Genomic DNA, 11,754 nt, shown 5'->3' with positions numbered 1-11,754 from the left:
GAGGAGAAAGAAGTTCATGTGATTGCTGAGTAGACCGGAATTTAAACCAGCAAAAAACAAAAACAGAATATATGTCTGCTTATGTATTACATAAGCAGACATACATTGACAACAAAGTATTTATGTGTATGCATTTTTCACGTATGTAATGAGTCTTCTGACATCTATAATTTGTCTTCCTTTCGGCTGGTAGTATAATAGTATTTATTATAGTCAAAATAAACCTTTCTTAGTTATATCTAAATAAACTATTATTAATAATGGATTAATGTTAATGTACACACATGTTTTGTGTTATATTGTTTATGTAGGCTACAGCTAAGGTGGGGTGGAGAAAGGGAGCGAGTTATAGTTGTCTGGGGACCTGATGCTGCTTCTCTCCGCCTCTGGCTGACTGATTGGTTGAGGCGTCATGTCGTTGCAACAGCTCCGTCCCCTACTGGCCAGTTGCGTACAAAGCCCTTTCTATGGCCTCTCTCAACTGCTCTATACCGTACGTACTGGTGCGTGTCTTTGTGCAAGCCATTATGACCCGACCCTAATGGCTTAACAGCAGCTTCTTGAACACCTCGCCGCTTGTACGGGAGGACCTGAACAGGCTTGGCTCCGTACACTTTTTTTAATTGTTCTTAAATGCGCCCAGGACTCGCAAGCAGAGCGGCAGAGATGCTGAGCGGTGCCTGCTGCAGAGCCGGGCCGAGGCTCGGCAGCCTCATGCTGGCCCCCGTCACCAAAACAGTCCCAGCGGCTACGCAGAGCCTTAGATTTCGCTCCACGTCCTCGGTACAAGGATTCTCGGAGCAGGCGAGAGAGCGCTCCAAGTCTGTCACGTCGTTTTACAACCAGTCTGCCATTGATGTGTCTGCGGAAAAGGTAAGAGTGCGGGTTAATGTTTTTTTGCTTTGGTAACGCCGGGACTCTGCAGTTGTAGTGGTGGCTGTGAGGGGATGAAGCGACGAAGCCGTCACGTTTACAGTAATGTTAGCCGTTAGCTACACCGTTAGCTTTTTATGGTGCTTTCACGGACAAGATAGTAAATACAGGCTTTTTTTCATTAAATGACGAGTGCTCATTTCTATACCATGCAGCAAACGTTAACTTATATTTTAGCAACGATTTGAACTCATTTTTTAGCCGCTAGCTTTAATCTAGGAATCGCCTCAACATTAGCAATAATGTCAAGAAATAACCAGGAGTTTGCTATTTCTTGTTTATTAAGACGAGGAAACAGGTTAAATCATCGAATAGTTATTTAGAAACAAGAACAAATACTGCTAATTTGTTAGGCATGCCTCTCAGGATACGTATACATTCACGCAAATTGTCAACAGTTAGCTGAGCACTTTTAAGGAGCTAAAAACTGAAGAAATAAAACGTAATCAAATAAATCCATCATGTGAAGTAAAAACAACCTTCATAAATTGTGTGAACGCATAAAAATGCTTATGTTTGTTACCTGGTAGCGATTACCAGTTTATATATTTTTAAGGTAAAATGCAAACGCAGTTATGTTGAAAAAAATGATTTCGTCTCCCAAACAAACTGTCAGTTCAGACCCTTAGTCATCTGCACTACAGATGCCTGAACGTTGCTCAACACCAGACTGTAATTGATATCGCCAAAAAAAAAAAAGAAAACTACTCGCTGTGTCCTCTGACACATTTAGCTGCCTCGAGAGCAAGAGAGACACACTTGTTTCATAACTTGTTAACTTGTTAAATAACAAGAGATTTAGCTGAGACGAATTCAGAAGCGTTTGTTTATTTAAATCAGACTTTATACTCCCACAGTTTTGCTGCGTTTCTCAAGAAGAGGGCTGTGACCCAGAAGTAGGTCAGGGCTATAAAATGTAGGTTGTGGGGTGGTATAATATGTAAATATCAATTGGAAAAAAGTCCTGGAGCAGAACATTATCTGTTCAACCATTGTTTTTATACCTGCTGTCAAACAAAAGCATCTTCATGAAAACAATATTTAAAATGTTTGCACATTTTGCTTTGTGTGTTTTATGATAATTTATAATTACTTTTTATAGCAACCTGCCCTTAAATAAAGACATTGACCCTATGTGCCCACCGGAGGTATTTACTTACAGTGAGTCGAGGAAAGCACATGCAGCGCTGAGTGAAGGTCGCTTAGATGTGATATGACTTAGACATAGTTTTTCTGCCATGCACATGCCTACATTCCATCTCCTGCATATGTGTGTCTCCTCTCGTGTCTCTGCACTTGAGTAAACCTTTTCACGGGTCATAAAAGCTGAAACGGTCACCGTCAGCCTATGAAATAAATAGTGGCTCGGTTAATAGTGTTTGACTCCTGCAAACTACTTTGTTCCAGTTTCAGCTTGATTTAACAGACTTTGTCTTAGTGTATCAATATCTGAGCTGGTTGGGTTCACCACGGATCAGATCTGTTTTGTTGGACTTTGACCTTACAGATTTCCTGAAAAGACCTGTTGCTGCTCCACTCTGAATTGAAAAATGAATTGATAAAAAAAAAGCTTGTCTCACAAACCTGCTTTTCCTAATTTGTGTCTTTTATTTCGTTCTTTAGGCCTCTGTGCGTCTGACCTTGGCAACCTTGTTGTATTCTGGGAAGTCTCCTGACGGACACCACATCCTGGTAAATATTACAGCCACTCTGTCTGAGCTGCCCAGTGCACTTGCAATATTTTTTTTTTTTTTTTGCCTGTCTACCTAACGTCTATCATCTCTGATTCCAGAGCAGTGCCAAATACCTTCACAAAGAGCTGCCTGTACGAATCGCTCACCGCATCAAGGGTTTTCGCAGCTTGCCCTTCATCATTGGTTGCAACCCGACCATTCTGCAAGTGGTAAGTTTTAACACTAAAGCCAAGAGTCATTTGCTATGTTAAGGGATGGAACTGAATGTGAACTGGTCCCACACATACTGGTAGTTTTAAAAAACAGTTGACAGTTCCACTGAACTTCTTTAAACATTTACTTTTTTTTCAATCACCCATTGTTTAGTGTTTGGTTCGAGATTCTTAAATACAGAGGCCCTTCAGCCTTCGGCAGTTAAACCAAACAAGTCAGACTCCGTTGTACCAGCGATTTATCACATTCAGGTGTTGATACAGACACGTTCCTGTAAGTTAGACCAGTGTCTGCGTCTGTTTTTCTTAGACTGTCTCTCCTCTGTCGGATTCTAGCAGAATCTGTCCTTGTTTTTGCCTCTCTGTTTTTCTTTATCTCTGTCCGTCTCTGTTTTTGTCCTAGTCTGACCCTCTGTTGGTAACTGTCTCCGTCTCTTCCCCTCTCTGTGTTGATCTATCACTCTGTCTTCCTTTTAGTGTCTCTCCTAGTCTGTCTCTCTGTTCCTCTACCTCTTCCATGTGTGCCTGTTGTTGACCTTTCACCCAGATTCCTTCCCTCCTGCCATCAAGCTCTTCTGTGTCACTTACGTAAAGCTGTTGAATGGGACCAGCTCTAATGTGCGTTACACCAGGAAAAAAAAGAAAGAAAAACAAACTATACAGAGGTGGAGTTTCAGTTCCATGAACACAATGAAAATGTCACCTGAGATTCTGTCCAAGAACAGAGCTGGTGTTTAGTGTAGAGCTGGTGTTTGTGTTTTTCACAATTCTTTACATTGCAGTACTGTTTGTAATGTAAAGCACATGTTGTTGTGCGTCAGGCCCCAGTGGAGGGGCTGAGTGGGTTCTGTGGTCTGGAAGTCTGGTTGGTCTTAACTACAGTCTCTCCCTGTCTTTGTCTCTATGTTTGTCTCCCGTTTTTACAGCACGAACTCTACATCAGAGCGTATCACATGCTCATTGACTTCCCTCCGGTAAGTGTCCACGCATGCACACACACACACACCCACCCACCCACCCAAGTTCAAAAGTTCAACTTCTCTCACTCAGCAGTGGTTCTCACGAGAATGAACTGAAACCTTTACCGTTGTGTGTTTTTCCCACTGCACTGCAACACAACGACAAACCCTGAACTTTAGGTTTTCTTGTTGAATAAACGGGCCAAACGGTTCTTAATCAGAACCACACACAGACCCCAAACACTTGTTGTTGTTTTGTTTTGTTTTTTTGCATTTTTCTAACCTAGTCTTAACTACGGACCATACCGTGAGAAAAAATAAGTTCTACCTTCACATAGCTTTTGCCCCTGAGCTGTTGTTTTCACATTAAGTTTAAGTTCAGATCATGTTGAAATGACTTGAAGAGTGATGTCAGTGGTTGTGGAACTGTTTTGTTTTTTTGTGTTTTTTTTTACCTCCAGTGTACGTTGGCAGCCTGTAAGTGTGGGAACTCGCTGCTTATCATCTTAACATCTGTTATAGAGTTAGCTAGAGTTAGGCTAAAGATAAAAAACGAGGTCTACATTTGTAAGTTAAAGTTGATGTGAAGGACAATGGAATACATTATGTCTATGTGAAGTGTTCACAAAACTCAAACGCCAGCAAGTGTGTGTTCGTGTGGTGGGTTGTCATTTGTTATTTGCTGGACGGTGACATGCAAGAGTGATGAGTTGACTGATTGTGTTAATTATGTTTGTGTTCCTGTTAAGAGAGCACAGGTCTAAAAGTAAAAAAAACCAAATATGAAAGTTGTTCGTTTGCATAAACATGCATCACTCTGCAAACAGCTGCCAGGCTTCCTGCTCTGTTCCTAATGAGGCAGATGCAAATCTGCATGTACTTTTGTGTAACAGAGTCTGATCTGAGAAATTTACCTTATTTTTCTTAGAAGGCAGTTACAAAAAGACAACTTGTTTAGTTTGAATTCACTTTTTAAGAATAAATATATATACAGTACATGCGTGTGTCATGCCTGACATTAGTTTGCCTCGTGTCATTTCTTGGCACTTAACTGCTTTGCGAGTGCTGATGTGAGCCTTGATCATCTTTCTATTTTCCAGATTAAAGACCAGGACGTCGAGGCACGTTTCTGTAAACTGGTGCAGCAGCTTCTGGACGACCACAAAGACGTGGTCACCATGCTGGCCCAGGGCTTCAGGGAGTGTCGCAAACACATCCAGGTACAAACACCGCCGGTCCATCAAACATAAATACACATCAAGAGCCGTACTCCGTCGACGTAGTATTTCAGAACCAGATTGTGTGACTTTTCTGTGAGTCCATCACATATGAGCTTCAAGAATTAAAAAAAGAAAATGTAAATGTCTAAATACAAAATGACTCAGCAATGGAGCATTTACCTCCTTTTATTTTCAGGATGAGATGATCCTCCGCAACTTCTTGGACACGACCCTGTGCTCTCGTCTGGGGATCAGGATGTTGGCCACACATCATCTCGCCCTCCACGAAGATAACGTATGATTCATGCTAAGCCACCGCACAGTAATTAAGCAATAAATCATGTATCTATTTTGTCGTATAAAGAGACAAATAGATCCAGAGAACGTTTAGAGGTAGTCGTACCATTTGATGACATTCTTGTTTTTCTTCCAGCCTGATTTTGTGGGAATCATATGTCGGCGTCTCTCGCCCAAAAGGATCATTGAGAAGTGGGTGGACTTTGCCAGGTGAGCACTTTCTCTCAGCTGTGTTTACTGAACACTTTTACACCATTGCGTGGTCGCTGTGTTGACTGACGCGAGTCAGGAGTTCATCTGATAAAAGGTAGCTTTTAGCACCTGAGTGTGTGGAGAGTAGGTCTGAGCTATCACCCGTGTTTACCTTTGGTAACCTCTTTAAGTGACCTTTACTCAAGCCGAAGAAAAATTTGCCAAAACAGCACACAGGCTTCTGGTCTGGTTTAATTGGAGGCATTACTTGTTTCTGGCAGGAGCTGACTTTTTTTTATAGTTTATAGCTTTTAGCAGTTAAGGACAAAATTATGAATATTTTAGGAATCCTAAACCAAAAACTCACCTCGTTTCAGACACCCTGACAAGTCACTCTTTTCTTTGACTACTTTGGAATAGTACATCAGATATTGAGCTTTACTGAACCGCCCCCTGCTGGGTAACATAGTAGCTACATCAGACGGTTTGAGGCATCAGAAATTTGGACATTAATTTCAAACTGATCTCCAACCTTTTGAAGAAGAAGAAAGCTGTAAAATATTTTGTCACCCACCTTCACTTTTGTCCACCAGGCGTCTGTGTGAGCACCAGTACGGTAACTCCCCCAGGGTGAGGATCAATGGACACGTAGCCGCCCGCTTCCCCTTCATCCCTCTGCCTCTGGATTACATCCTGCCTGAGCTCCTGAAGAACGCCATGAGGTAAACATCACCACCTGGTGATTACCAGCAGATTTACTGCCATTTTTTTTACATTTGGATCAAGCAGAAATTTGACTCAGCAGTGTTATTGTTGTGCTGGTGTTGATGTGTTCATGGTTCATGTGATACTATAGGGACAGTGATATATTGAGGTTTTTTTTTTTTAATGCTTTAGAATATCGCTAGGTATTGTGTTGTGAAATATTGTGATATTTCAAAGTATTGATATTTTCATACACCCCTATATGAACCACACCCAAAAATATTTGTTTTTATATATAATATAAAAACATTATATTTTTTTTATTTTTTTTTAGGGCCACCATGGAGAGCCACCTGGACACACCGTACAACGTTCCCGATGTGGTCGTCACCATCGCCAACAATGACATCGATTTTGTCATTAGGTGAGTTGGGCGAGTGCGTTAAGACGACGCGCGGCAAATGTGCAGCATTGCGTCACTCTGCGTCTAAGCTGTTGATCCAAAATTCCAGGATTTCAGACCGAGGCGGCGGCATCCCCCACACCATCGTCGAGAAGGTGATGGACTACCACTACAGTACGGCTGAGGAGAGCGCGCAGGACCCACGCATGGGCAACCTATTCAACAACATCACCAACAGTGGGAACCAGTCAAGCCCCATGCACGGGTAAGGATGTGGCTTCGCTTCACCGACTCACTGTCAGGGTGGTGGTTGGTCAGCACTTTTGACATCCTGTGTCAGGGTGGGCTGCTCACTGTTCTGCTCACTCAGCAGTTATTTTATCTCCTGATCCTGTGTGTATCCAGGCAGCATTAGGTCTGGGTGCAGCTGAGAAAAAAAGACTCCAGGTAATAAGGTCTATGTTCAAGTTAGGACTAGAGAACATGGTTATAAAATTATAACAAAATATATCAAAACAATTATTTGAAATTACATGGATTAAGAAATAAGAAATAAAAACATGAAGATTAAAAACAAAGTTAAATTTTAAAAAGTCTTATATTAAATGAAGACATGCTTAAATAAAATGTCTCAATCTTCTTACACACACCCGCCTTATGGCACTCTGACAGAGTGACAGAGGAAACCTGTAGTTGCTCATACTATAACTTTGAACTTGTCTGACATTCTATACCAAACATCGTGTTAAATGCTAGGGTAGGGCAGGTAGAATAGGTGGAGCACAGTTAAAGTTAAATTTATACCCAAAGCCAGACCTGTTCATCCTCAGCCTTTTTCCACTTTCTTTCCTCACAAACACACCGTTTTCAGCCAGCTGTGAAACGCTGACCCGTCCGCGTCTTCTCTGTCCTGCAGGTTTGGCTTCGGCCTGCCCACGTCCCGGGCCTACGCCGACTACCTGGGGGGTTCCCTGTCCATACAGTCTATGCAGGGCATCGGCACAGACGTTTACCTGCGTCTGCGCCACATCGATGGCAAAGGAGAGAGCTTCAGGGTTTGAGGTTTTCCCTCGCTCTCTGGTCTTTTCCTTTAGATTCTGTAGCAGGAGAAGAAAGGGTTTTTTTTTTTTTCACCTAGAGAAAGAGGGAGGTTGACATGGACTACTGGACCTCGGTCCACAGAGCGATAACCTACACAGTATGTTGTCAAAAAAAGTTCTTTATTTCACCAAGCCCACTACTTGTTTTTGATTTTTGCCTTAGACTGATTATAAGCTATGTTAGCTGTCAAATTGATGAATTCTAATGTGTTTTTTCCCCCTTTTTTTTCCCCCTTTTGTTTTGAATCCTGTGGTTTGATGTCTTGTCTTGCGGGAACTGGGTGGGGAGGGAAGGGGTGGCAGGGCGGCTTCATATGAAGTTGAATGTTCAGGTTACTGGGACATATCTCGCATGTTACGGATACGTTACTCGTCGCATCGCCTCAAAATGAATCTTCTGAAACACTCCAGCAACGCTGTCAAAACTCCTCTAAGTGTTAGGACGCTAGTGATCGGTACAATAAGAATTGGAGATTGTGGAAATTAACAGTAGTTTGTGTTCAAGTTAGATGTGATGATAACATCCATTCTGATGATGTGATGACATCACTGGTGGACCGAGACGAGGTTTTCCGTGGTCGCTGCGGCAGCAGGTGTTGACCCTCACGTCTCTGTCCACTGATCCAAACTGGCAGGATGGATGTTAACACCAATGAACCTGAGTGTCAGAACCTACGACGTACAAAAGAAGACAATCCTTGTTTGCAGTATAAACTTCATGTTGGGTTTAAGCAGGTTGAAATATTTTACTGATCCTTCCTGGGTCTCAGCTGCTGCTGCTGCTGCTTGTTGATGCAGACGTTACTGCCAAAATATACCGAATGCTTATCGTTACAGATTTGTTTGAAATATCATCTCTGTTCAGCAGTATGTTAGTGGAAGCTTTTCATACGAGAAGGGCCGAGCCAAGCCATGGAGTTGCCTTACAGTGTGACACGTCATCTTAAGGCTTTTACTCTCCTTGTTTTTTTTTACTATTATTATTTTTTTCTTTGTTACTGTCGTTGCCTTTCTTCAGTAAACATGACTTTTTCCATGACTCAGCACTCGCATCGATCATAGCAGGTTTTGACTTTGTTGTATTGACCTTCAAAGTAACAATATACCAGATAAGTATTATCTGACATGGTCTCCATTTGTTTTGTCATTGCTTTAAATGCCATTTACATGTCAACAGAGAGATTTAACAGAAGAAACAAAAAGGTTCTTTATAGCGTTATGTTTTAATATGGGTTTTCAGGGCAACTAGTTCTTGTGACTAGAAGAAGTTTGTATTGTCATCACAGATACCAGGACGTTACTGTAAATAAAAACGATTTGCTTCATTGAATCTCTGCTGTAAGGGCAGGAATGTCATGAAATGCATGTTGGGGTGGAGTTTAGAATGATCAACTTCCTGATTGGTTGGAAGACTTACAAATTTTATTTGCCATTTAAAGAATCGGCTTATTAAATACAAGAATGTCACTGTTAAACACCCAGCAAAGTCTTTGTCTGTAGGAAAATGACATGCGCTGTCTTTGTGGAACAGATAAGAAGTTGTAGCAGCTTATGTTGGCAAACATTCTTAGTCCAAACTGGTTCCAACAACATGGCTTGATGGAGAAGATTTTGTGTATAGTTTCACCAAGAAAACGTGGATCTGCAGCTGCCAATACAGACAAGCATGTATTTCAGTTCATCACTTCCTGTTAAGATGACACACGGCTACAGTACCTTTAACATACTTGATATTTTTGATTTACCCCACTCCACATCTTTAAGTATTCACGTCTCAAACTCCATCTGTAGTTTGGCCCTCGTTAAAAATGAGTGCATATGAGCCAAGCCTGCCATCTGCTGGTATAGGAAGACAAGTGCGTGTGGACTCTATTATATTATAATGTACTATATTTTTCTCCGACTACACACTTGTAGGACTGCAAGCAACGAGTGGATATTACACCAGCAAGAGGGTCACCTTGGTGGTAAGTAATGGTCTCTCAATATGGCGTGTCCACGTTGTCAACCTAAAAGAATGAACTGTCTCGTGTTTTCTAATTTGTCATTTGTTTTTGGGAGCACAGTATCTGTTGTCGTCACTCATTTTATTATTATTTTTTATTTATTTTTATTTTCACAAATGTGTAGTGTCAGTTTTTGTGCTGTTGCAAAGTCTGCAAATATTTACACACTGCGTGTACCCACGTGACGTCCGTTTGCAGACGCCCCTCCCCCCAAGTTTATTTGTCCCGGCTGGATGGGTCAAAGTATGACTTCCGGTCTAAAAAAAAAAAACAACATCCTGGTCACCTGCTTCCTCCACGAATATGTAGGTCAAACATTTACAGTTTTTCTTTGCACATGTGTCTGTATTTCTAAGAATATTCCTTGGTAATCATATTGGCCCGTCTCCGAAGCTTTTGCAGTTGTCTCCATTAAAAAACAACATATTTTTTCCGTTAGTTTGACAAAAAACTTAACTCTGGTTTATGGCCACTCTGGTACATGTTCCGTCCTTTTTACTAAGCTACTTTTCGTGTTGCTACATTTACTAATACAACAATGCAAGTACTTAAAGGTATATAATACTTGAATGTTTGGTATAGTTTTGGTTAGCGTCCTCACTTTTTCGGCCGAGTTTTGACTCACTTCCTGTTTGGTACAGTTGGTTAAACTTGGGTTAGCGTTGTTTTGTTCTGTTTTATTAATTGTTTACCTAGTTGTGATTTGATATTTTCGAACGTTCTCGGTAGTTTTGGTACAATTTCGGCACGAAACCTCTGGTTTATTTTATTGTGGGTTTGTTTTTGTTTTTTTACTGACGTGCGTTTATGTGTTTCAATGGAGCACAAGGCCTGTGGTCGCGGTACTGTTTAAAGTGATATGCAAATATAGTTATGTAACAAGCACGTGATTGGTGGAGCCTTTTACTAGCGGGTGGTGATTGGCTACTGGTCATAATTTGAATTTTCTACAACTTTCCTCTCTTGTTAAGCGATATGTTAAGCTATTTTGTTCTTATTTACTGTACAACACTTTTTTGTTTTAATATACATTCTATCCAGCTCTAAATGGTCTTATAACTTATAATTTGGTTTTTTGCACATATTATTACGGTGGTTTGCGTATTAAATGCACTCTCTGAATGCACTATTTTTCTCTCGTAATCGACGATCTAGTTGTGCTTGTGTTTGAGAAAACATGCGAATGTTTTGGACAAATCTCAAGGAAATAGTTCAAGTTAGCGTTCAATAAATTGATTTGTGAATTCGAGGTTAGCTGTTTTTTTTTTATTAACGCTTTACTGTTAAGTGTAAAGTATTCATTGTTTTGCTATTACAGTATTTAGTTTTACACTTTAAGCTTTTTACGGCAGTCGTCGTATTTTAATATACATTGAAGTCTGTGTATTTTTGTAGTTTTGCAAATCTTTACCGGAAAACGGAAGTGGTTGGCGGACAATCAAAACACCTGGTAATGAATACATTCCGTCTACGGGAGTTTAAAACAAATTCAAACGCTAACTACAAATGACTCCTAACAGCACGATGTTTTTGGGGTAATTCATAATTCATCTGTAAATAAGCATTGTGTAGTTCAGTGATGTACCTGTTTAGTATATATATATATTTGTGTATATATATATATATACAGTATGTTTAGTATATATTTATATATACACATATATGTTAATATCTGTAAGAGAAAAATACGAGACCACGCCATCTGAGACACAGTTTTTATTTATATTTTAGGCTTTAATTTCTTCGTCCAGCACACATTCCCTGGTGTTATAACTGTCAAAAAAGAGACGGCACGTTTCAATGAAGAAGATGAGGATGATGAGGAGAACGACGAAAACCCAGGATGTGACATTCACTACGGTATGAGCAGGTAAGACACAAGTGCACTTTTTGTTTACATGTCGATCTGTAGCAAAAAAAACCCAAAACAATACAGAGCAAAACTTTGGTCTTTTGAATTCGTTGGAATGTAAAACATGAAGAAGAAAAAAACAGTAACAGGTCATGAAGTCCAGCCGATTATATCACATGCT

General features: G+C 40.6%; 1 protein-coding gene and 1 long non-coding RNA gene across 3 annotated transcripts; both read left to right on the top strand.

Annotated features, from left to right (window-relative positions):
* The first annotated feature begins 367 nt into the window (after nucleotides 1–367).
* Nucleotides 368–9,045, top strand: bckdk (branched chain ketoacid dehydrogenase kinase). Its single transcript, XM_025065406.1, has 11 exons — nucleotides 368–873; nucleotides 2,557–2,625; nucleotides 2,726–2,836; nucleotides 3,766–3,813; nucleotides 4,899–5,018; nucleotides 5,215–5,313; nucleotides 5,452–5,525; nucleotides 6,101–6,229; nucleotides 6,547–6,636; nucleotides 6,725–6,880; nucleotides 7,532–9,045. The coding sequence occupies exons 1-11, from the start codon at nucleotides 634–636 to the stop codon at nucleotides 7,674–7,676; spliced, it is 1,281 nt and encodes a 426-aa protein (XP_024921174.1). The 5' UTR covers nucleotides 368–633; the 3' UTR covers nucleotides 7,677–9,045.
* Nucleotides 9,046–9,690: 645 nt separating this feature from the next.
* Nucleotides 9,691–11,652, top strand: LOC112488587 (uncharacterized). 2 transcript variants are annotated; one of them, XR_003052805.1, is made up of 2 exons: nucleotides 9,691–10,026; nucleotides 11,453–11,652. It is a non-coding gene; the product is annotated as an uncharacterized LOC112488587 (long non-coding RNA). The 2 variants fall into 2 exon arrangements; XR_003052806.1 differs by lacking the exon at nucleotides 9,691–10,026 and adding an exon at nucleotides 10,036–11,171.
* The last annotated feature ends 102 nt before the right edge of the window (nucleotides 11,653–11,754 follow it).

Source organism: Cynoglossus semilaevis, chromosome 19, assembly GCF_000523025.1.
Source record: "Cynoglossus semilaevis isolate Cse_v1.0 chromosome 19, Cse_v1.0, whole genome shotgun sequence".
Lineage (NCBI taxonomy): Eukaryota > Metazoa > Chordata > Actinopteri > Pleuronectiformes > Cynoglossidae > Cynoglossus > Cynoglossus semilaevis.
Note: the sequence above shows the minus strand (reverse complement) of the source record. Positions and strands in the feature narration are given on the sequence as shown.